At 38.3% G+C, this 25411-nt stretch overlaps 2 protein-coding genes across 9 annotated transcripts; one reads left to right on the forward strand and one right to left on the reverse strand.

Annotated features, from left to right (window-relative positions):
• Positions 1 to 297: 297 nt before the first annotated feature.
• LOC131785167 (2-(3-amino-3-carboxypropyl)histidine synthase subunit 1-like) lies at positions 298 to 22601 on the reverse strand. 8 transcript variants are annotated; one of them, XM_066162613.1, is made up of 12 exons: positions 22434 to 22601; positions 22061 to 22158; positions 21028 to 21182; positions 20524 to 20642; positions 18950 to 19106; positions 18135 to 18235; positions 9876 to 10057; positions 9114 to 9230; positions 8432 to 8507; positions 8247 to 8322; positions 7522 to 7616; positions 5625 to 5832 (listed from the first exon to the last, which is right to left on the reverse strand). In XM_066162613.1, exons 2-7 carry the CDS (start codon positions 22086 to 22088, stop codon positions 10042 to 10044), a joined length of 576 nt encoding a protein of 191 aa, XP_066018710.1. In that variant the 5' UTR covers positions 22089 to 22158; positions 22434 to 22601; the 3' UTR covers positions 5625 to 5832; positions 7522 to 7616; positions 8247 to 8322; positions 8432 to 8507; positions 9114 to 9230; positions 9876 to 10041. The 8 variants fall into 8 exon arrangements, with proteins under 8 accessions (XP_066018707.1, XP_066018708.1, XP_066018706.1 ...); XM_066162610.1 differs by lacking the exon at positions 5625 to 5832 and adding an exon at positions 298 to 1033 and having other exon boundaries at positions 7522 to 8322; XM_066162611.1 differs by lacking the exon at positions 5625 to 5832 and adding an exon at positions 3235 to 3516 and having other exon boundaries at positions 7522 to 8322.
• Positions 4265 to 7753, forward strand: LOC136279245 (uncharacterized). Its single transcript, XM_066162852.1, has 6 exons — positions 4265 to 4465; positions 4965 to 5025; positions 5274 to 5492; positions 5683 to 5838; positions 6672 to 6840; positions 7573 to 7753. The coding sequence occupies exons 1-6, from the start codon at positions 4265 to 4267 to the stop codon at positions 7751 to 7753; spliced, it is 987 nt and encodes a 328-aa protein (XP_066018949.1).
• Positions 22602 to 25411: the final 2810 nt, after the last annotated feature.

A 25411-nucleotide genomic window follows, 5' to 3' on the forward strand; every position in this document is an offset into this window, starting at 1 on the left:
GACAGCTAACGTATCATGATTGTACTTCGACGATGTACTAAAGCGATAGTATTTACCTTTTTATTACACCCATTTTGAAATCACTCAAAACAACCAATCAGATGTCAAGGCTCGTTTAAAGTAATCAATCAAATTGCAGGAAAATGAAAGACAAAGAGTATCATGTGGCAAATTTTGCAACTTTTTTTTCCAAAACTGTTACTTCCCCCTCCCCCCACCCCCCAAAATGGATGAATTTAATTTCAGACCGGCTCAGTAATACATTAATAAAATATTCGACCTGATCAAGTCCTGTATTTGGGCGATTTCAAAATAGATGTAATAAAGTGGTAATTGAACCTCGTGTTGTGCAACTTTGGTCTGAAATCATACTTGTGATTTCAAATCGAACTCACGCTGCACGCTCGTTCGATTTTAAAATCACGCATAATTTCAGCCCAAATTGCACTCAATTTAGTCCAATTACCATTATAAAGTTGGGTGTCGAAAGTAATCCGACATCGCTTTGTGATTGGTCCTGAGAACTTCCACCATTCTCTCAACCAATCAGACGCAGAACTAAAACCAATCACGAAATGGTCGTCCGCGTTTTCCCCGCCCTTTAGGCCGTTTGATTACTTTTATTTTAAGTTCTCATTGGCTCTTAAAGGTTTTCTCCTTTCGTCTGATTGGTTGCCAGGATAACTTTGGTTTTGGTTTTACGACTTTCAATCGCAAAGCGCTCTAAATCGCATACTATGTGACTGCGTCCATTTTTAGCATGTTTTCACTTATGAATACGTTTAACTAATGGGTATCTTGTATCTGTAATTTTGTCATAGTTTTGTTAAGTTGGTGACCAAACTCTGAGTCTACCAATCCTGCCTGCATGTAATCATTAAAGTGATAAAAAAAATCAGAATCTTGAAATGCTTTCCAGGTAGCTGATCCCTTGGCATATCACAACGAAACTAATACGTTAGCTCCTTGCAATTCGGCAATGCACATCAGTAACAAAGCACACTTTCCGAGCTGATGTCATGGCTTGCTGCATCTACAGGAGAAAATAACCAGGAATGCTTTAGTTTTCACTTGTGTTGAGGTTTAATATAAGTTGACTTCCAATTTCATTGGGAAAACGAGCAAATGTGAGAAGCATCATAGCTCAACCGGGGCTGGCTGCATTTTAGTGAAGGTGACTATCATCATAGAAGCTGGAGAATATTCGATAAACATCCAATACTTTTTGATAGCAAATGCAGCAATGCTACGGTAGCAAACATAACTACGCACCCACATGTGGTATCTGGCCTCATAACTTGGTGAAAGGCGATTTAAATGATAAAAGAAATCCATTGGATTATTAACTCAAAATAGCAGCGACCCCGCCAGGATTTGAACCTCCTGATTCGTAGTCAGATGCCTTATCCGTTGGGTCACGGGGCCTTCCTTAATAAAACTGGTGAAAGCGTGGAAAAGGCGTGAATTACACTCAAAAATGAAATCTACTCCCATCAAGAAACAACTCATTCATTAAACTCTTATTCCTTATGCTTTTGATGTTGAAGTTGTTTGTATACAAGGCCTGAGAAATAAAATATTTATATTTGTCGTTCTGGTTGTTTCTCTTTCTTTTTCTACCAGATTTTCTCTCGATTCTTTACACAAAAATGAAAGAAGCAGAGCATGATTTAACCGTAAAAAAAAAGTAAAATACTTTTGTAAACACTGACAACAAGCTCGACTTTTATTTGATATTGCGAAATTCTAAGATAAACCCTGGATCACGTCTTTCCCTCTGGAATATGTGAGAGTACGTCTCCTTCATTTTCTTTTCATCGTCCTACATGATCACATTGATTTGACTCTTCATTGAGGAGAACAGAAATTATTAATGATCAGTGATAAATTAAACCAATTTCCATGGTAGATACAGAAGGATTTCCGGTGGAGGTACTATTTCACCAAAGGATGATGTATGTCGTATATTATAGAATTCGAAGCCGGAATCAGAATGCAAAAACAAATAACTTGTTTGAAAAGCACGTGTAGCGATGTTCTTCTACCAAACATAACTTAATTTCTTATTCAGCCTAACGACTTCATGAAAGCAATTAAAAGGATGAAGGAAATTCAGAAGATACAAAGATTATTTCACCAAAACAACAGCGACCCCACCAGGACTCGAACCTGGGCCACGGGGCCTTTCTTGAGACAGATGAGTGTCAAAGCATAGAACCCTACTGAAGAAAGCGGCAATTCCCCTGCAGGTGTACAGGAGGCTTAATCGCTCCGAAGAAATATTCAATTCACTTTCAGAAAAATTCACCTATGTCGAAGAGAAAGACTAAACCATAATCCCATTTTAGCTCTCAGTCAATTAGAATCTTCTAATCTATTAGTCCCGGCAGTGTTAAATGATTTTTTTATGCCACTGTGAAAACATCGTACCGCCAGAAACGGTTAACATGCCGACTGTTGGGGAAAACCTTAGAGGAAAATAAATGAAAATTGATAAACATTTAAAAATAAACGGCACCGTCTTACCTCACTTCGCTATTAAGTGACATCTAAACTCACTAAATGCAAGCGCGACTACAACCTCGAGAAACTTCACCCCGGCAACCCGGGGTTGTGAGATTTATGTAAACGCGGGCCATTTTTCTACCACGGCTAGGCGGGTTACATCACCTATCTGGGGGTCCCTCACCTCCATGTTAACAGGCCAATTTCCATGGTAGATACAGAAGGATTTCCGGTGGAGGTACTATTTCACCAAAGGATGATGTATGTCGTATATTATAGAATTCGAAGCCGGAATCAGAATGCAAAAACAAATAACTTGTTTGAAAAGCACGTGTAGCGATGTTCTTCTACCAAACATAACTTAATTTCTTATTCAGCCTAACGACTTCATGAAAGCAATTAAAAGGATGAAGGAAATTCAGAAGATACAAAGATTATTTCACCAAAACAACAGCGACCCCACCAGGACTCGAACCTGGGCCACGGGGCCTTTCTTGAGACAGATGAGTGTCAAAGCATAGAACCCTAATGAAGAAAGCGGCAATTCCCCTGCAGGTGTACAGGAGGCTTAATCGCTCCGAAGAAATATTCAATTCACTTTCAGAAAAATTCACCTATGTCGAAGAGAAAGACTAAACCATAATCCCATTTTAGCTCTCAGTCAATTAGAATCTTCTAATCTATTAGCCCCGGCAGTGTTAAATGATTTTTTTATGCCACTGTGAAAACATCGTACCGCCAGAAACGGTTAACATGCCGACTGTTGGGGAAAACCTTAGAGGAAAATAAATGAAAATTGATAAACATTTAAAAATAAACGGCACCGTCTTACCTCACTTCGCTATTAAGTGACATCTAAACTCACTAAATGCAAGCGCGACTACAACCTCGAGAAACTTCACCCCGGCAACCGGGGTTGTGAGATTTATGTAAACGCGGGCCATTTTTCTACCACGGCTAGGCGGGTTACATCACCTATCTGGGGGTCCCTCACCTCCATGTTAACAGGCCCTAGCATAGGATGAAACACGTACTTCGTTTTCGCTCGTGAATTTGTTCTTTTCTACAAATATCAGCATTCTTTTCGTTTTATGCAAAGGGTAATTTCTGAGCTTCTGCTCAAACTAAATCAGTTACCCTATTTCCTCGAATAATTGCCCGGATGCTTATTTAACATTTCGGCTTAAATTTGAGGGGAGATTATTGGAAGGCACTCAGTCGAAGTAAAATGGCAAAGAAAATTAGCGGTTAAACGTATAAAATTGACAAATTTTTAACCGTTAGTCGTAGTAAAAGTTAACCGTGAAACGTTACCGTTAAAACCGTTCGCAGTAAAAGCCATCACCCCTAAAGTCCTGAAGAGTTTTTTTGTTTTCGGTATTTTCACATTCGTGATCGCTCGCAATCTGGACACGGAGTAAGCGTTCTTTAGACAATGTACTTAATGTTCCCACATTTTCCTTTGGACGAAGGAAACCCGCTCAATAACATGAATTACTCTACTGTGAAGGGTTCTATGTACATCGTTGTCCGCTGATATTTCACGTGTTACCATTATCGATTTAACATTATAAAAGCACTGTAATGGCCAACTATGGTTGGCTTCAACAAAATTCTAGTGCCCAGACTTAATACTTCAAATCCGGCGTGATGCCACAATGTGACGGCATAAACACGTTACCATGCAACTAGTCATAAACAAATCGAAACTTTGTTTCGCACTAAGAGCTCAGTTCATGCTATAGCACCGTGAAAGAGAATGCATTTTTCTAGTTTATCGAATGCTTTGAATGAAGACTTCAGTTACAAAATGAACAAAAACAACTCAGGTGACAAAGAGTCTGTGAGGAAATCCTGTTCCGCGAAAATATTTGATGAAGTCAATGTCACAAATCGTTCTGATGAGAATTATCATGAGCCTTTAGAGGCCTCACATGGGGCACGGATCATGGCTAATGAGGTGGGCGTTTCTCATCATTACACTTCTTTTTTCTTTCCTTAAAAAGTAGGTTTAGTTATTGTAAAAGTTACAATTTGTTATCCGAAGGAGCAAGTAAAAAGGAAGGTCAAGTGATTTTAAAGGCGAACGCGCAAGACCATCTGATTCAGTATATAAGCTTTGAAAATAGGTGGTAATTAGTTCCCATTTGACTTGTAAAACGGTTCCCTCCAAAATTAGCTCACTTTTAAGTCCGTCCGTCCAACATTGGAGAAACATTCAACGCAACTAGAACTTTTCTGCATTAAAGGCGTTCAGGTAACTGAGTTTGAAATTTTTTTCTTCGTGGAGAGGTGAAAAAGCGCGCGCAAATGAAATTTTTAGATTATGACGCCACTCTTCGACATTCCACCATCTTCAAGCTGGATAGGAAGTTGATAATGTTTTGTATCCCAGCTTTTTTGCTCTCTTCTAGTTTCGTTAATTAAAAAATCAATATGTTGGCAAATTTTTTTTTCAGTCTGCGAGAGAAAAGGAACAACTAACACAGAAGATCATCCACCTTGAAACTGAGATTAACGGTTAGTTTTATGCGGTCACGCATGCATGAAAAGAAAAGTGCGCGCGGACTAGGGAGCCATTTTTCTAAGAGTTTCCGATGCTCCACTGATAATAAGTCGTTTACCCCCTTCCCCCCAACCTACTGCTTCTCGTTCCGTCATAAATAGTTCCGTTTTTCGTGTCTTCCCGGTTTACCTTATCAGTCAAACCTTGAATTTATTCAATCTAATATTCTAAGTACTTAAAATATTAATTTGTTTTTTAACAGCTAAAGAGAAGGAGATCGCCTTTCTTAAACAAACTCTCATTGGGACAGACAAAGACATTGCTGATCTCAAGGGAAAACTGTCCCAGCTAAAACAAAATGGGCAAATAACTCAATCTGATTTTGTTAAGCAAATGGCATCAATAGACGAAAAGCTGAATGTATTCCAGAAGAATAAAACAGAAGCAGAAGAGTCCTGGAGCAAACCACAAATATTTAATGGTGAGTATGTAAATTGGGATGGCGTCGCATCAACTGGGTGGTGACAACGCGGTTGATACGACTGCCTTGTTTTTGGAGAGGAAAGAGGTGTTTGCATCATCTTTCACTAAAAATAAATATTTTGATTTCATTAACAGTTCTTCCATGTACTCTTATTTTTATTTCTGCTTCTTTTTTTTTTCTAAACTAGGCAAAGCTTACTTTGACCTTCAACAATCATGGTTTGACACTGCATCCAACAACGGTGGATGTTTCAAAGTTGAAAACTTTCCAGTTAGCGCAAAAGATCTTCAAACCATAAGGAATGTTAAATCCTCTTCAAGGGCCTTCACTGAGCAAGCTAAAGGTATGAAGAAGGAAACTTGTAAATTACCATTCCTTTACAGTGCACACCTGCGCGAAAGCAGTGTAGTCTTACGAGTCACAAAACAGTTAGATACTCAGAACTGATAGCATGTTCTTCCATATATCAGCTTTGATTTTTTAATCATCTTTCATCTAGGCAAAGATTATTTTGACCTTCAACCGTCATGGTTTGACACTTTATCAAAAAACGTTGGATGTCTTCAAGTTGAAAACGTTCCACTTAAGGCAAAAGATCTTGAAGCCAGGAAGAAAGGTATGTAGATGGAAACTTTAAAATACGATTCTACAAAGGTGATAGTCTGTGCGAAGTAGTGTCTTCTGAGCGTGAAGAACCTATTAAGCTAATTAGAATTGTCAATGTACCCTTCAGCTTTAGTACTTTTGCAATGTACTCGCCTGACTCAAATTCAGTGAGCAACTTCATGAGGTGTTACATCATACAAAAATAACACAGATTCCTCTGGTATTATGGTGAACTTATTTTCCAAGAAAGCTAAAGGGGTAAAAACGAACACATATCCCTGCTTCCAACTTTGTTCAAGCTCAGACTGTGATGATTTCTGCTGCATTCAAGACTCATGCCTTACCCACCCAGATCAATCATTTTTCAGAGGAGGTAGCTTTAATTGAAGAGTTAGCTTGTTCTTTTATCGAGTGCTCAAGGTCACGGTTTTTGCGGCGGTTTAGAAAAAGTGTTTCGCTGAAATTAATTCACTTTTGGTTCGGTAAGCTAAAATCGTAGGTATCTTTATGTGGAAACGAAATTCTCTACATTGCAATCAAAAAACAGAACTTAATTTATCTTTTATCTAGGCAAAGATTATTTTGACCTTCAACCGTCATGGTTTGACACTCTATCCCAAAACGCTGGATGTCTTCAAGTTGAAAACGTTCCAGTTAAAGGAAAAGATCTTGAAGCCATGAAGAATGTTAAATCAAATTCAAAGGCCCCCACAGCTGAGCCAGCTAAAGGTATGAAGATGTAAAATTGTAAAATACCATTCTATATAAGTAATAGTCCACATCTATACAAAGTAGTGTATTCTGAAAGTAACAAACCCGTCTGGTATTAAGGTGAACTTCTTTTCCAAGATAGCTAGAGGCGTTACAAAACGAACACACATCCCTGCTTCCAACTTTGTTTAAGCTCAAACTGTGACGATTTCTTCTGCATTAAAGACTAAGACTCGTGACTTATCCAGTCATATCAGCCCTTTTTCGGAGGAGGTAATTTAATTAAAAAGAGTCAGCTTGCTTCCTTGCTCAAGATCACGGTTTATGCGGCGGTTTAGAAAAGTGTCTCGCTCAATTTAACTCACTATGGTTTGGTAAGCTAAAAATCCCAGGTATCTTTATGCTTAAACGAAATTCTCAGCATTGCCATCATAACTAAAACAAAAATTGATTTATCTTTTATCTAGGCAAAGATTATTTTGACCTTCAACCATCATGGTTTGACACTCTATTGGGAAACGCTGGATGTCTTGAAGTTACAAACGTTCCAGTCAAAGCGAATGATCTTGAGGCCATGAAGAATGTCAGATCAAATTTAAAGGCCTGCACTGAGCTAGCTAAAGGTATGAATAAGAAAACTTGTGAAATACGATTGCACATATTTAGTTTTAGTGACGAACCAGTTAGACAATTAGAACTGTCAATGTACCTCTCAGCTTTGGTACTTCCTCGCCCATTCTTTTTTTAACTGTCTGGGGAGTCCATATTCTTACCATCACCCATTAGATCCTGTTCTGGCAAGCACTGTTTCCAATGGGAAAAAAATAGTAACCTGTAAAATGCCTGTTATAAGCTCCCTGAGTTCAAACATTGTCGTAAGACCTCGTAAGGTGTTGGCCAGTAAGACAATATACGGAAGTAGGTGTAGTGCTGTTCAGTAAATCAAATGCCAAAAATAAACCTGTCAATAATTAGCATTGTGTTAACTGTAGTACTACCTTTTCTTTCGTTTGACTTAAAATCGTAACATTCACTCGGATTCTCTTTTTTATTCAACAGATCATCGTCAATGTGGGCGACACAGTCTTTTATCTTTTTAATTGTTCAATAACTTCAAAGCTGGGCGTCGTTTGTTACTTTGAGTTCGTTATATTTCATTGTCTTTTGAAAACTTTTGTAAGAAAATAAATCAAACAACTATGTGTAAAGGTATAAAGATTTCAATTTTCAGAACATCATTTCTTAAAGCTTTTGTAAATATGTATGTAGCATTGTCATATTTGATAATTATTTGGTGAGTGCTAACCAAATTTGTCAAAGTTGTTTGTCTCGTTTTTATTCAAATAAACATGAGATGCAAATGAGGTGTATAGTTTCGAAGATAATATCAATTTGAAAAAGTATGCCGGGATATGTTTGCATTATGATAGGTACCGGCAAACTGTTGGGCAAACTTCTTGCTGATGGAGATAATCTCAGCTAGATAATCTCAGCTATGTGATTGAAGCGACTGAAAACAAAAAGAATACAGAGCACGCTGAATATCAACACTTTTTCCTCCAATTAGACACTGAAATGAGAGCATAACTTAGCATGACTATTGCTAGCTAGAGCCTTACCTTGCATGAAGTGGTTTGGTCCTCTGAGTTCGGCAATTTTTACTCCAATAACAATCAGCACGTCTATACACTGTCGCTGTGGTGAGGAAGGACATGCGCACAAAGGGTTACCTTTAGGGTTGACATAATGTCCTCGTCTGTAATCAAATCGATATCAAATTCTAGAACGTAATTGGTTTTCAGCACCAACTGGATAGCTAGCGTATCATGATTGTACTTCGACGATGTATCAAAGCAATAGTATTTACCTTTAAAGTTGGGTGTCGAAAGTAATTCGACATCGCTTTGTGATTGGTCCTGAGAACTGTCACCATTCTCTCGACCAACCAGACGCAAAACTAAAACCAATCACGAAATGGTCGTCCGCGTTTTCCCCGCCCTTCAGGCCGTTTGATTGCTTTTATTTTAAGTTTTCATTGGCTCTTAAAGGTTTTCTCCTTTCGTCTGATTGGCCGCCTGGATAACTTTGGTTTTGGTTTCACGACTTTCCAAAGCGCTCTAAATAGCATGTTATGTGACAGTGACTATGTTTTCACTTATGAATACGTTTAACCAATGGGTATCTTGTGTCTGTAATTTTGTCCTAGTTTTGTTAAGTTGGTGACCGAATTTTGAGTCTACCAATCCTGCCAGCATGTAATCATTAAAGTGATGAAAAAAATCAGAATCTTGAAATACTTGCCAGGTAGCTGATCCCTTGGCATATCACGACGAAACTAATACGCTAGCTCCTTGCAATTCAGCAATGCACATCAGTAACAAAGCACACTTTCCGAGCTGATATCATGGCTTGCTGCATCTACGGGAGAAAATAACCAGGAATGCTTTAGTTTTCACTTGTGTTGAGGTTTAATTTAAGTTGACTTCTTATTACTTGGGAAAACAAGCAAATGTGACAAGCATCATAACTCAACTGGGAGTGGTTGCATTTTACTAAAGGATGACCTATATCAGAGAAGCCGGAGAATATTCGATAAACATTCAATACTTTTTGATAGCAAATGCAGTAATGCTACGGTAGCAAACATAACTACGCCCTATATGTGGTATCTGGCCTCATAACTTGGTGAAAGGTGACTTAAAAAAATAAAAAAATAATCCATTGGATACAAAGTTTGTTTACTCAAATAGCAGCGACCCCGCCAGGATTTGAACCTGGAATCTCCAGATTCGTAGTCAGATGCCTTATCCGTTGGGCCAGGGGGCCTTTCTTAGACGTGGTCAAAGCGTGGAAAAGGCGTGAATTACACTCAAAAATGAAAAAATGAAATCTATTCCAAACAACTCATTCATTAAACTCTTATTCCTTATGCTTCCGCTGTTGAAGTTGTTTGTAAACAGGGCCTGAGAAATAAAATATTTATACTTGTCGTCCTGGTTGTTTCTCTTTCTTTTTCTACCAGATTTTCTCTTCAGTTTAATGTTGCAAAATTCTAAGATAAACCTGGATGTCTTTCCCGATGGAATATGTGAGAATATATGTCTCCTTCATTTTCCTTTCATCATCCTCCATGATCACAGTGGTAGTATTTTAAACCAGTTTCCATGGTAGATGTGGGAAGATTTCCGTTGGGGGTTGTATTTCACCAAAGGATGACGTATATCGTATATTAGAGAGGCCGGAGCCTATCAGAATGAGAAAATATATAATTTGTTTGAAAAGCACGTGTAATAATGCTCCGCTACCAAATATGACTTGATTTCTAATCTAGGTCTCCACAATGCTCTGGAAACTTTTAACAAGTACGAGTGGTTTTAATGCCATTTAAATACTGTACATAAAGGTTATGTGATGTGCGATTTTTTTCTCTTAATGGTTAGTTTGTCATAAAGTTCAAATGGGGAGCTTACGGACTTGGAACTTTAAACGTTTTGATCGCAAAGACACAAGCTCTGACATGTTTGGTGCTAGTAAACAATTTCTCTGAATTTCTGTTCTCGTCAACAAATTTATATCACTACAAAGAAGTATCTGTATTTTGCATTGCATTCATCGTCTACTTACACATCAATTTGCGCTCCCGATGTATGACCTTGTGTCATCAACGTGCAGCCCCCACCCTCACCCCCTAAGGGCGTGAAATTGTGCCTAATACAGGCGCCAATGCGACTAAATTTTTCACTTTAGCAACCAAATCCTGAAGATTAGTCGCCAAATTGGCGCCGCCGGATTAGATTGTTTCATCATAACCCTGCCAAGAGATATATTGAATTAAAAAGATTTGCAAAGATACAGATAAATCCGCGGCAAACTTCCTCGTTAATTTTGTTTCCAGTGGCAGCACATGCACCTCGATCGATAACTAGACACCATCTTGAATTTAGATGAGCTTGAACGTTGTATTTCATCCATCCTAGTGTCCACTTTGTAGCACGTTAAAGATCCTTTCCCTAACTTAGGGCCTGTATACATGGAGGTGGGGAATCCCAGGTAGGTGAGGTAACCCGCCTGTCCATACAATTTCTTATTTTATTTTGATCACGTTTACATGATAGGTGGGGTGACCCGCCTAGGCGGGTTGCCCGGTTTGTCAGGTAGGGTAAACCTGTCAGCCGGGGTGACAATTTGCCATGTAAACGTGTCAAGGTGGGGTAACCCGCCTAGCCGGGGTCGCATTCATGGTAAAAAGCTCAAAAGCGAAACATGTATGTTTTAAAACTTTGTATATTTCCTAGCTGTCTCATGACAGAAATCACCAGAAACCGCAACGGACACACAAAGAGTGTAAAATGTTCACATTTCGCAATATTTAACGTTGTAAATCGACCATAATTGGTTTCCCAAACTATTCTGTATAACGTATTAAGTCAAGGGTTTCTCGCAAAACCAAACACCGCGTAACACAACTCGTGACGCTTTCATAAATAAATACATGTGTCCGAGAATCAATCTTTCGTCTTTTTCGAGATGTGAGCTTGGGACGCCTCTACTCAAACTCCTTAATTGCAAGCGCAACAACAACCTCAAGAAACCTCACCCCAGCACCCCGGGGTTGTAAGATTGCATGTAAACGCGTTTTATTTTTCGACCACGGCTAGGCGGGTTACCTCACCTACCTGGGGTCCCCTACCTCCATGTGAACAGGCCCTTAATTTTGGAGGGTCTATCTAAAAAGCTGACAGCGTAACAAAAGGTTTTGTTTGTCTTTGAAAAAGGCGATCAACTTTTTTTTGAATTGGCTACCACTTTGAAGAATTTAGGAGCCAAGTGGCTATCTGAAAAAAATTAATTTCACGCCCTGCAGTTAGGAGTGAAACGCCGAAGAAGGTGTCGATTAAAAAATGAATTTATGTTTTAGTTAGAATTTTGCAAAAGACTGGATGTGTTTACCGTCCCTTACCGCATTGAGTTTCAAATGGAAACTGAAATCATTTGCCACATCGGTTCTGTTCTCAGACCATGCAAACTTTGGTTATTTCACGTTGTGGTCATACAGAGGACGGCTTAGAAATGTACAAAGTTCTAAAATGCACGCGCTAAGCTATTGTTTTGCCCGTTTAATTTTTTGTATTGCCACGTCCTCGTAGCCCTCTTAGTTTGCTTGAGGTTCCTAAATACACTGTAAGTTTATTAGGTAACTTAACGTATCAATCAACAGTTAAACCATAAAACTTTTGGGAATTTGTATTGTTATTCAGGTTTGATTTTTTTTTTAAATTGAAGAGGTAGCTATGTGTTAAATCAAAACTCCGTAAAAATCTACAAACGAACGGAAAATATTTTTTCAAAGAGATTTATCACTACTCGGAGGGAAAATTTTGAATTTTTTGTGACTCAGGTCGTTGAAAATATTGTACAATAAGAACAACAACTCGTATGAAACTGTGGCGGTGAAGCTGATGATACATATATTGGAGACATTATGTATTGGAGAATTTCGCATGTTATCGTATCGTGATACAGTTTAGATATTGAACGTTTGGAAATTATTATTTTTACTCCGGTTCAATTTCAGTAAGAAGCAAGAGATTACAAACTATTTATAATCTCTTGGTAAATAGATATTGCAAATATATTCAACTATTTGTCCATAGACGTCTTGCCCAAACGCCATCTTTTCCAGGACGAGAAGCGATTTAACCCTGTACCCAAAAATTATCGCCAAGAAATTGCACCGATAGCTCACGGGTACCTTTGTCAGTTGCCTTGATCGCCAAAATTTTCCAGAACTCCGAGTGATCCGAGCTCTGGTGAATCACACCTTTTACAACCTGAGGTGCTTCTTGCCAGGATCTACTGCATTCAATGCAACGTTCCCTTGCGTAAACAAATAACTCAAAAGATTCTATTCCAAATGCAAGATTTTCATCACTCCAGTCTCTCCGTCCTGTCAGCTCTCTCAGAAACATGAGATTTGAACCAAAAATCTTAAGAGCGCTTGTCTATCGTACTTATTAGGGGTGTTTTTCTTTCCAATAAAATTGCAAGAAATACCCTAATAGCATGAAAGAGAACCTTTTGTACATTTTTACAACACCATGCTACAAAACGCAGTGGTGGGAATGTGTGGCTTATGTGAGGCTGGGGGTGCTATGTTCCGTGGCCAATAGGTGGGGCTTGCATAAGGAATTGGTACTGTTAACCACTGTTAACAGACCCAATTACCGTTTGAAACCTTAAACCATAGAGGGGCCGACATATGTGCGCTCGGCACAAAATAAGGTCGACCTCATCTTCAGGACCGATAAATTTGAAAGCCGACTCGTGACTTGCGATATTCTTGGTGCATGAAAGTAAAGGAACAATTTCCGTTTCACGCATTCGATCTCTAGTGTTGTAACCACAAACTCCGCCAATAAGCGACTTGAACGAACAACAACCTTCCATTTTTTATGTAACAAAGTTGACAGTGTAAGTTCGTGTATATGTGAAAAACAGTCCGAAACCCCGCCTCTCAGCGAGCAATGGGCTTCGTGTAATTACCATAAACCAGGTTTTGTTTACTTAGGCTTACTATTTTTAGCAGGTGCCAAATTTAGCTTTTCAACGAGTATTAGCCAAAGGCCCGATCTCTGCAACTTACATGTAAGAGATTTCGATGTTCACAACAACAAAAAAGCTTAGCAGTAGTGACGTCTTTTTACTTTCCCCTTCCCCTACCCCCTAAAAAATAACTTTCCATTGTATGATTTGCATTGCGTGACGACTCTCCGTATACAAAACTACGTTGACTGCAACATATGTGAAATGCTACTAAGCATCGATCAGATCTACTGCACCACAAACCGAATAACACTCACAGTCAACTGAATCGCTGGATAAGATGCCACAGTGCAGAAAGATGTCAAACGTTTTATAACGAAGGTTGGTGACAGTTTGCAGATTGACAGGCAGTTTCATCGGACGTTATAAATACGACGAGCGACAAGATAACCACAGTAAAATGGTCTTTGGATCTTTCTTCTAAGGCAAATGAGGTTATAGCATTTGGAAATGTGTACCCATGTGCATTTTCCGGCGTCATATGGGTTGAATTATATTAAAGTATGTGTGTGACTCGCGACTGGAATGTTGACTGCGAAAGTTCAAATGACTGCATTTTAACGGACTTTGAAAAGCTTTCGTATCGCTCTCAATCATTTGCCCAAAGAAATTTTTACAGTAATATTTAGAACATCTTTTCATTATTATATCGCCCAAAGCTTAATCCATTTGAAGGTTTAGCACATGCTGAAAATTAACTTTGCTCACAAAGTACTTTTACTGAAGAGAAATGTATGCTTTCGGAATTAAATTATTTTACACGCAAAGAGGAACGCAGTGTATACAAAAATCGTTTTGTGAGGTCTTATGAGGTTGAAAAAGAAGATTTGAGAGTTAAAAAGACGAGATTGTGATTCATTTTTGAATGCGAAGCCCTCAAGCTTGTGCAATAATTTGCTTCTAAAAATGTCGATTTTAACGGAATTTTGTTATTTGTATTTTTCTCTGAAATAAAAAGATATTTTGCCAAAAAAAGTATCCAGTGATTTTAGTTGTAGCCTAGCCTATCTAACATTAAAATAAGAAAGAAATCTAATTTTCCACCCTTGCCGCGATATGTTTGATTTTAACAGAGAAGCGCTCTTAAATACTCTCTTCAAAGGCAAGATTTTTCTTCAAAGTTTCTGTAATGCTTCGATTCCACCTTACATTTTTCTGTTACAAAAAGGTTTTTTTTTATGGAGCGAAAGGCTTTGGTGAAATATGTATTGTCTCCTTTCATGTCTGTAGTATCACGACAGGTTGTTGAAAACTGCTCGCTAATCTTATCTATAAAATTCTCTCCTCAAATTTAAGGTAAGAGTTATTTTCCCCAAGTTTCTAAGATTCACCGATGACACTCGTTTCCTCTACAAGGAAAAGTTAAAGTTTGTTTCATTTTTTTTTTTATCAACCGCAGGCGAGAGACCATGATAAAGTAATTTTGAAGGTAGCGTCACAACAACCGCTAAGAAAATCATATCTGAGGGTTCTGTTTTTGGCACCAAAAAAGACACTCATCTTTCTTAAGTGTGTCGATCTTCAAAGATACTCGGAAACAAACAATTAGTAAAATGGGGTCAAAATTGGGTAAAGCTCGGTTTTCGATTGTTACACTCATTCACTTTTATATTCAGATGACATAGTTGCATCGCCTCCGTTGGAGCAAGTGGCTGAAAAAAAAGTAAAACTCGCATATTGAGTTTCTGAAACAAAAGTCATTGATGTGGACTTTTTTTTTGTGCGTGCACATGAATATTTCACCATTGCTTTGAGGCGTGGATATCCTGGCAGCTTGAATTTTTTGGCCACGTTTTGGTAAGTTTCGGAAGAGAGTGTAGTTCTCGTTTGTAAAGCGTGAAACTCTAGAAACCTTCTTTGGAAGCACGAAGAGTTTCTTTGAGAGACAACAGAGGAGAAAAAAAAAGGCACATCCCGTACCAAAAGTCGATTGAATCTCTCTTTTTCCATATTTCTAACTTCAATCCTTAAAAGCATCTCTGACTAAACTTTAATTTTACTCAGACGTTTTTCGAAATTTCCTAACCGTAATATTTCACTCTCATGTGAAGGTGAAAGTTCAACAAAATCTACAGCGAGTACAACGAATTCCATGAAAGGGAAAAAAAAAACAGATAGAAAAGTCACGCTTCCTTCATAACCACTGATAGTACTGCGACATGCCAATGCCCGCAAGGAGATGTAATGTAGTACGACCAACTTCTGAGGGTTGGCTTTAGAACACTCGCTGACCGAGACTTATCTTCTGGTTTTTCTTTTTCATTCGGTAATCCGATCAACTAATTGTTGCCTTAGTATCTTGTGTACCTTAAGGATTCTCTTTCCTTCACTTGTTGCGTTAATCATTTGCCCAGTTTTGCTATTTTCTGTTATTGGTTTGTTATCTTAGAACCTTTCATTCGATAAATAAGTTAATTTCTCGTGAGCTTTTAGGATTATCTTCTAATTTATTGTTAGGTTAGTGTCTTGCCCACTTTCAGGATTCTCTTTAATTCAAGTTACTTTATTGTCATGCGCATTTCAGCATTGTCTTCGATTGGATTGCTACTTTAGTATCTTTCACACTTTTATGCTGCTTTTATTATCGATTGCTGTATTGTTATCACGGGCACTTTAAGTTAAGAATTTGTTCATGTTTAGCGTGCCTACATCGATTTATGGATGTACGCGGGAAGTTTGGAGGGCACGAAAAATGCGTAAGAGTAGCTCGAGGCGCAGCCGAGAGCCACTCTAGGTTTTTGAGTGCTCTCCAAACTTCCCAAGTGCACCCATAACTCGATATACGTACAGCTAAAAGCATGAGCAAATTCTTTTATAACAGAGCGACAAAATTCAAAATTCTCACAGCGCACAAAAAAAGTAAACAAACGTCCCCATTGGCTGGTCAAAAACACGCCACATTTTATTCTTTGGTTTGAGGGAGAACATTTGATCCAGTTAACCGATAACTGTGAATGAAAATTTGCGAAACGTGCAAATTGCGAGTTTTTTTTCGGCTTTATTTTTGTTGCTTGTTGGATCAGGACCTAAAAGGTCAATGCCGATAGAAAAATTGGGCAATTCTTCGCTGGTTTCTTCCATATTTCAAAGAGAAGGAAAACTGCACTGCAGCTTAACAGGACGGAAAGCTAGGTAAAAAATTGATCACGTCAACTTATTTACGCACGCCCGTGCGTAGATAATTAATATTTTCTTTATAGCGGCTTAACAGGACTTATATAGGGCAAGCACGCGCGTTATTTTATAATTTCTCTTTCTCTCAATTGTTTGGTTGGTATCTCGCAGACTAAAAGCGTTTCGTTCAATCGATTACTACCCTGGTATCCCGGACACTTTTAGGATTCTCTTTTTTTCGGATTGTTACGTTAGTACCATAACCGCTTTTAGAATTCCATTTTGTAGATTATTACGTGAGTACTTCGAGCACTTAAAGAATTCTCTTTCGTTAGATTATTGCGTGAGTACCTCGCGCACTTTAAGAATTCTCCTTCGTTGGACTGTTACGTTAGTATCTCGCTCACCTTAAGAATTCTCTTTTATTGCATTTTGTCACAGCACCTCGTGCACTTTTAGGATTTTCTTTCATTTAATTTTAACGTTAATATCTTACACACTTTTAGGATTTTCTTTCATCGGATTGTTACGTTAGTATCTCGCGCTCTTTAAAGATTCTTTATCATTTGATTGTTGCATTTGTATCTTGTGCCGTTTAAGGATTCCCTTTCATTCACTACTGCTTCATGCCCTTTTGCGCTTTTGATTGTTTGGTTCGTGTTTTGCCCACTTTCGGGATATTCCTTCATTGGAAAGTTACGTTAGTGTCTCGCGCATTTTTAGGATTTTCTTAGATTGGATTATGTTAGTAGCTAATTTTTTAGCTTCTATCTCTGTTTTCTCTTTAAGTTTCTCTTTCAGTTGATTGTTACTTCGGTATCTCAGGCAGTTTTAGGATATTCTTTAATTACACCGTTACGACAGCATCTCCGCGCATTACCTATCTCGTAACTGTCTCGCGCAGTCTTAGGACCGCCTTACATTCGATTGTTACGTTAGTCTCTCCTTTAGCTTAGTATACTAGTGTTTTCGACCATTGTTTCGTTAGTATCTAGTGCCGTTCTATTTCTAGTCTTTTGTGCCCTCTTAGGATTTTAATCAAAGATCACAGGTAAGAGACTCGTTGATTCTGATGTTTAAAATGACAATGATTTAATTTCCTACACAGCAGGAAACGAAAGATATGACCAAGACAACCTCTTTTTTACGCTGTCATCGTTCTAGAAATTAAGTAGGGGAAAAGATCTTTAACGTGCTACAAAATGGACACTAGGATGGATGATATGCAACGTTTAAGCTCACCTAAATCAAAGATGGCGTCTAGTTATCGACCGAGATGCATGTGCTGCATTTTGGAAACAAATTTAACGAGGAAGTTTGCCGTGGATTTGCCTTTGCAAATCTTTTTAATTCACTAGATCTCTTGGTAAGGGTATGATGAAACATTCTAGTCGCCAATTTGGCGACTAATTTTCAGGATTTGGTCGCCAAAGTGAAAAATTTAGTCGCATTGGTGCCTGTATTGGGCGCAATTTCACGTCCTGATTATGCGATTTTTTGTTAAGGACAATTGATAAAACAGAATTTACGTGAAGACGGTTCTTATCTTATCTTATCTTATCGACGGAAAGCAGTTTTCACATCTTAAAAAGAAAAGCAACTTACGCTTCCACGTCCTCGAACAATCTAAGTTTACCCGGAAATATTTCAGACATGAGTACAATTACATATTCCAGGCCCGCCTTGCTGAATCGTTCTTCTAACTTCTGCGGATAAAATTAAAAGATGAAAGGATTCATGAAATCTGTTTTATGAGCTCTTTGGAAAAGATGATAACATGAATAATAACCGTCACGAGCAAAATATCCCTGAACTAGGGGTGTCCCCTCAATGACGGCATCGAATACAAGGGTTTTAATCAAAGTTTGTGTCCCTCAAACGTTTAAATAAGGATGCCCAAAAAATAGAGATTCCTCTGCATAGACGAAAATATTCCACACATTACATCGTAAGAAAACTGGAGAATTTAAATTTAAATTTGCAGCCTTCCCCAAAGTTAATTGCATCAGAAAAACTTATATTTAGATGCGAGAATGACTTGATTTTATCCAGAGAGAGAGTTTAAGTCAAGTCTTAAAGTGCATTTCGATAGTGTGCCGTAATACCCTAAACATAGTAGTCACCAGCAGATGTCCAATCACTACGTTGGAAAATATAATCAAAACCCGATGGGAACTAAAATTAAAAAGTACAGTGAGAGCAACATTATTGTCCGAGTCACGATTGGTATTTGCCTTGCACCTGATTGGTTGAGAGGGTAGCTTGAATTGTTCACGTCAGTCAACCCATGACATGGCGAACTGATTGCCGATTACTTTCAACACACAACTAAAGGTTTAATTTTGAATCACACAAAGTAGAACTCCGTTCAAAAAGTATATTTACTCATAAAATTTTCACATTTTAGCTGTATGCAATACCTCTAGCACCTTTGGACTTCCTTGCCTTCCTAATGTACTCAGAATGAGTCCAAATTTCTTAGCTCTTGATGCTGTAGTTATGGCGTCTTTCCTCGCTTGAAACATGGCATCTATATCGTAATATTCCCTGGAAAACACTTTGCTATAGGGATCGTATCTGCGATGAAAGCGAAAGTGCAGTAGAATTTTAGTACAAAGTTGTGTGTCTCAAAGGCCCAGAGAGGTATACAATATCTAACAATCCAAAGCGTACAAGGTGGTAGGGGGTCTGTTTTAGTGAGGGTATAGGGAAAACACTGAAAAAGACGGGAATCGCACTCTGTCCACACGGACAGTATGCCTTTACTAGAGACAAACAATTTTTTAATCGAAAAAGTGATGAATTTTATTCACAGAATTACACGAAAGAGGTCTGAAAAAATCAGGTTTCAATGATGGCTCAATCTGCTGCCTCTCTAGCTGTTGAGCACTGCAACCAATTGAAATAATATGAAGCTACATGTTATGCAAGGCAAGGCTATTTGGAACACGTAAAGAAATCTGCCTTTTGAGGTTCTCTACGTGTACATGTATGCTGGTGTAGACGGGTTAGCAATCATGACAGCCTCTAGATGGAACCTTCCATCACCTAAGTAACTAAAAAAAAAAAGTTTAAGTTTAAAGATCATTCCAGTGAAAAAATTGAAACAAGTACCTGCTGTGGTCGGTGGCATGTGCCTAAATGATAGCTGCTGCTAATAATCAAAATGGTAAATACAGTGACAAAACAAACATTTAACTAGGAATAATTGCAATAATAAGACATTAATCAAAAACATAACACCCACTTATCTGTTTCCCAATTTAGTTTTTGATAACACTTTTACTCAATTTCCACCCAATTAAATGATTAACCCTTTCACTCCTATGAGTGACCAAGATAGAATTTCTCCTTACAATATCAATATAATATCAAGCAGACAAGTGATGAACTAAAGGAAAATATCAATTAAGGTAGTTGTAGTTCATCCAGCACCAAATTCTTCACACTAACATCAAAAGAAATGGTAGACAGTAAGGAGAATTACTAATGAGATCTTGGGAATGAAAGGGTTAATTGATTTTAAGTTAGTCCTCAGAACAAACATGATTATTTTAGTCAAAGTAGGCACCATTGTTGCTAGGCAACATCACTAAACAATAAATATGCCATGGACACAGCAGGAAGAATGCCAAACAATTCTTCCAGAAATAAGACAGAGGCTCCATGGGAGTTTTCCTGACAAAACAACGGACATGGTGAAAACACAAACAAACTGCCTAATTTTCATCCTAACTACAGTGATCCTTGGCTCAGAATATTGTTTTATTTGTAAGGAAATAGCTTCAGATCTAATGGTGCAAATTTTTAGTGAAACTAAACCACTACAGTACTTACAACTAGATTTGCCAATACAAATAATAAGAAAGATTTTCAACAGAATATTCAATTTGTTTAAGAATACTTGCTATGAAAGAGTTGGTGCAGTTTTCTTAAATTCATAATGAACTAAATTACATAATTATTTCATTGTTTTGCTTAATAATTTTCTTACATGAATGCATCCTTGTGTTTTATTCTAGGAGCAGTGCAGCCCAGAATCTCTCCAGGTGACAATGGTTTACACTGCGGAATCTCTACCTGATAATCTTTACACAGGTCTTGATATACAGCCTGGGTAAACAACAAATTAAATACATATATGTCAAAATTATTTGAAAGTATGAACACAATAAAAGGAGACACTGGGTCCAAACCACAGGGTTTAAGTCTCAGCCAAGTCACTGTGTTGCATTCTCTCTCCCCTCTCTCTAGCTTGGAGAGAAATGGGTACCAGTGAGTTGTCATGGAAACTTGACAAAATGCCTGATAGAGAACCATGTGAGATGCTCCTCCCATCCAGAAGAAGCAGTCAGTCATCCGACTGTCGACCGACTGTCAACCAATATATTGGTTAAGTATCGACCAACTCTCTACCAATATATTCAGTCGAGAGTACTGTACCTACAATAAACATGATCCCGATACTGTCCTATCAGTGTAATCATTTAATACATACTTGAAGTGTTGTCACAAACTGGATTGTGCTCAAAAGTGCAAGTGACTTTCCAGCTTCAAAATTGTGTCTGACTGTATTGACAAAATGTGTGGCATCCAGCTTTATGTCCACAAATACATATAACATCTTGATTCCTTTAGTTGAGTCAATAGGAACTATAGAACAATGAACAAATAATGAACCTTTTCACATTCTCTTACCTACAGTACTGCATATATGGTTACTTATTGTTTAGGGTCTTTCAATTTTGCATCAATAGAAGAGACCAAAAGTTGCAAATATAATGAGTTGAACTTCATGAGGGATATCTTGTACCAAAACAACTTAGTCTAATAAAGTGTCATTTTCAGTCTTCATAACCATATTTGATAAAAAGAAAGTGCTAACTTGCAACCAACTATCTTCATGGTCATTCGTAGTTAAGAAATAAAGCTTTATTTGAACTTGCTTATTGTTTAGCACACCAGTGCTAGTTTGAGTGAATATATACATAAATAAGTCACAATTAAAAAAAAGAAAAAAAAAGAAGAAAAAATTGATTCATCACTTCATGGTTTTATTATGAACCAACATAATGACCAGCTGCCAGTTGGTTTGTTAGCTCATTAATTGTAGACCACTGCATTGGTATCGCAGAGGTCATGGGTTCAAATCCAGCACAAGCTTGAATTTTTTTAATACATTCATAGCCACTGATTGCAACGCTATTGTTTGCATCAAAATACCATGCTACTGACATTGAACTGTTGTGTTGCTCAAGCATCAAAGTTATAAAGCAAGGACTCCTCAAAAAAAAAATCATTCAAAATTTAGACATATCTACCAGCAGAGAACAGAAAGCAAGGGCAATAAAAACACAGGGCAACTTGAGAGAACTATGAAGTATAAGGTGAGACAAAGGGGAAACAAAAGGTGAAACTGGAAGGTTAGAAGAAAAAGATCAAGGCTGAAAGGATTCAGTTGTGGTATAATATGAGTTTACATTATGATGAAGAAGATTAAGTGATGTCTATCAACATTTTTTTTCTCTTACTCAAGCAGCTGTAGCCATAGTGAACCATAAGATCACAACCAGTTCATCAACACAGCAAGCACCATACATGACATCCCCCATGATGACCGTATCACAATCTATGAATTTAACACAAAAGTCCCACTGAGTACAATGGCAGTCACCCAGTGACATCATTATTGGGCTTAGGATACATATTTAAGTACAACATGAACGTAAAAATTATATTGTGTGCACCTAAAGGAAAGGAATACCACAAAAAAAGGAAGAGAAAGGAAGAAAATGCGTTAAAAATGGGTTTGAGAGTGGGAACGATTACAATTCTGTTCCTTCTACGTAAACGTGTGCACGTGCATAGTGAATTACAAGCCGATATCAACAACATTGTACCTACGAGTTTTTCAGTCGTCTTTCCAGCATTAGACTTAGTTCCCACAAATCTCCTTCTTATGTTATTCTCGGCAGAAACTCGCGCACAACTCGCTTTGTCCTCTAACGCGCAGCCTTCCGATGCCTCGGCCATGTTTGGTAGGTAAACCATGTTTCACCGCATATGAGGGATTTAGGGCTGTGACTAAAAGCGGGACTGAGACGTGGGGACTGGGACTCGGGGACGTGGACTCTGGGACGTGGACTCTGGGACGTGGACTCTGGGACGTGGACTCTGGGACGTGGACTCTGGGACGTGGACTCTGGGACGTGGACTCTGTGACGTGGACTCTGTGACGTGGGACTCGGGGAAGTGGGACTCGGGGACGTGAACAAACCTGATTTTTGCGCTGAATTTGTAAAGTATAATTTTCGGTGGTCTCGAGAAAAGAGTAATATGCTGGAGAGCTTGTCTGTAGTAGCCGATGATTTCCAGCGTCCATGGTTCGGCTGGATTTGTTTGCTTGCCTGTTTGACCGTGAGAACTCTGGGTACAGAATAATTTCAACGCAGGGGGTTTTAAACATCGTGAGCAGCCATGGAGGACTTTCTTGGTAAGTAACTGTGTTTTCTTCATTAATATTTTTCAGCAAGGATAAGGCACGGATCGAGAAGAAAACACAGTTACTTACCAGGAAAGTCCTCCATAGCTGCCCACGGTGTTTTTTTTAACTGTTTCAAGACCCCTTGCGTTGAAACTATTCTATACCCAGAGTTCTCACAGTCAAATAGGCAAGCAAACATGTCCGGCCGAACCATGGACTACTACTAACAAGCTCTCCAGCATAATATACAGATTTAGCCAAGCCTAAAAGCGGAGCTCGCATTTTTTTCCCCGCACCTCTCAAGGGCACAACGCCTTGCCCTGGCCAGGACTAGAACCTGGGTCGTCCGACTCGGAGCCCAGTGCACTGAACACTGGACTACTGGACAAAGCCGTGGTGTTAGCGTGCCCGCGGTACAGTTGACCACTTTCACAAAACGAACGAACGAGGCTAAGCGAGAGTGAGTTTGTTTATTATATACGAACTGAGATTTTCTTGAAATTCAAAGTGATTTATCAAGTCGCTTTTACAAGTATCCACTTAAGTTTGAAAGCTAATTCTATGGAACTAACAAAAAAAGTGCCTTACAAGTTAAATCAAGGCTGGAAATGGTGAAATTAAATACTGAAATGAATTACCTAAGCTTACAGCATGACAGTTAGCAACGAATTAATTTTCGTAAGTATTCATTCAAAAATATCCTAAAGAAAAAGGAGGAAAAGCTTGACAAAAATAAGTACTTAGCTTTTCAACGAAGCTGACTCTTTCTATGTCAAAGGTGGACTCATGTAGTGTCTTCGTCGTCTGAAGAGTCAAATATGCATGTTATTCCTCTATAAGTTTGTTATTTATGTGCTTCTGTTGAAGACGAGGACGACTTGATGTTGAAATTTCTTCCGTAAAGCACAGCACCCTCGAATAGCCCTGCTGCTGTCGGCGTTTGACTTTGTTGTTACGTCATTTCGACAAGAGTGTGTTTCAGTTTGAACTATTGAAGTCGGGCCGCTCAATATTCTTGACATACTTTTCCATTGTTTTTTGTGAAAGATGACTGTAGTTGTAAATACTCTTTACATTTTTGTGTCCTGATAACTGCATTATATATGACTAGAAGGAATACCTTTATCATTCAATGTTTGAATCATTCGTTTTCACGCACTGTGGTTCGTAAGGTGAGAGTTGTCAAGACCGTCTTTTTCAGCTATTGTTTTCATGAGACTGTTAAGTTTGTTAACTCCCATTGCATTGGCTTTGAACCAACTTTTAATTAACACCCGATAAAGGGGTGTATTTGGTTTGTTCTGGACTGTGGTCTCTTTTCAGAATAGATTTGAACAAAACAACAGCATCTCGTTCGTGCGGTAAATCTGGAGTCGCGAAAGCTTTAGGTTTGATAGGTCGGACTATACGTGAATCAGCTTCACTTCTGGTTTTAGTTTGTCTTTCAGTGACCTATGAGAGCGTGTAAAATATCTCAATTATTTTATAACCGTTTGTAGTTTTGTCTTGGATCATGCAAATCACATCTGCTAGAAAACGAAAAGTTCACGAGGACATTGTGATGAAAATCAAACCATTCCAAAGGGATGGACCGTGAAGCCTTAGGTTCCCTGATAAGAGGAAATAAATGTTTCATTTTTGCATGCTCAAATCCATCTGAAGTTGAAAAAGGGTGATGTGCAAAACCGAAATAGATTCACTGCGGAGTAAACTACGGATTGGTTTTCCATATCAGTCTGAAAAGTTGATTATCGCGCACAGATAGCTTACCGTTCAAAGAAAGAAGCTTTGCTTCTACTGGTATCGATCTTGGGATGAAAATCTTCCAATGGGATAGACACAGAAGCCTGACGTTCCCTGTTAAAAGGAATGAAATAAGTTATTTTTACATGTTCAATTCCATCAGTGGTTATAAAAGAGTGATGTACAAATCTGAAATTCATTCACTAGAGTTGGAACACTCACATCGTTTGAGGAAATGCTGATTCGCTCTCCATATCTCCCTCTCATTAATTCTCCCTTATTTTTTTCTCAGAGGGCACGGTAACATATCCTTCAATCTGATTGGTTCTTTGTGCGGTCCGTATCCGTTTTTCCCGACAGGCAGTATTTCTAAGCAAAGACGTCGGTCACTAACTCAAACCTATTACTAACTTATGAATCCTCTCTTTTCTCTCTCTCAAATCACCTTGGTTGACAGAAAAATATTGATTTCGAAATTAATTTGTATAAGCTAAAGTGCCATTAAATTGGTTGATAAGCGGCCTAAAACCTGTCCGGCTGTAATTAATTTCAATCCTTCACAAAAAATACTTAGAAAGTTAAAACGTGAGGTATTTGGTCAAAATTGAATTAATCGATGGAACCTTCATTCATTTAATATCCTAGTTCTCTCAAA

The sequence above is a fragment of the Pocillopora verrucosa genome, chromosome 2 (genome assembly GCF_036669915.1).
Source record: "Pocillopora verrucosa isolate sample1 chromosome 2, ASM3666991v2, whole genome shotgun sequence".
In the NCBI taxonomy this organism is placed as follows: domain Eukaryota; kingdom Metazoa; phylum Cnidaria; class Anthozoa; order Scleractinia; family Pocilloporidae; genus Pocillopora; species Pocillopora verrucosa.

Bases quoted from the DNA above. Each gene is read 5' to 3' on its own strand.
- LOC131785167 (XM_066162610.1), bottom strand. From the start codon at position 22,088: ATGGTTCACTATGGCTACAGCTGCTTGA. The intron at 21,183-22,060 runs GTAAGAGAAAAA...ATTGTTCTATAG, and splicing joins CTATGGCTACAGCTGCTTGA to TTCCTATTGACTCAACTAAA. The intron at 18,236-18,949 runs GTATTGCATACA...TTTTATCCGCAG, and splicing joins GAAGTCCAAAGGTGCTAGAG to AAGTTAGAAGAACGATTCAG.
- LOC136279245 (XM_066162852.1), top strand. From the start codon at position 4,265: ATGCATTTTTCTAGTTTATCGAATGCTTTGAATGAAGACTTCAGTTAC. The intron at 5,839-6,671 runs GTATGAAGAAGG...TCTTTTATCTAG, and splicing joins CTTCACTGAGCAAGCTAAAG to GCAAAGATTATTTTGACCTT. The intron at 6,841-7,572 runs GTAAAATTGTAA...CTGTCTGGGGAG, and splicing joins CCAGCTAAAGGTATGAAGAT to TCCATATTCTTACCATCACC.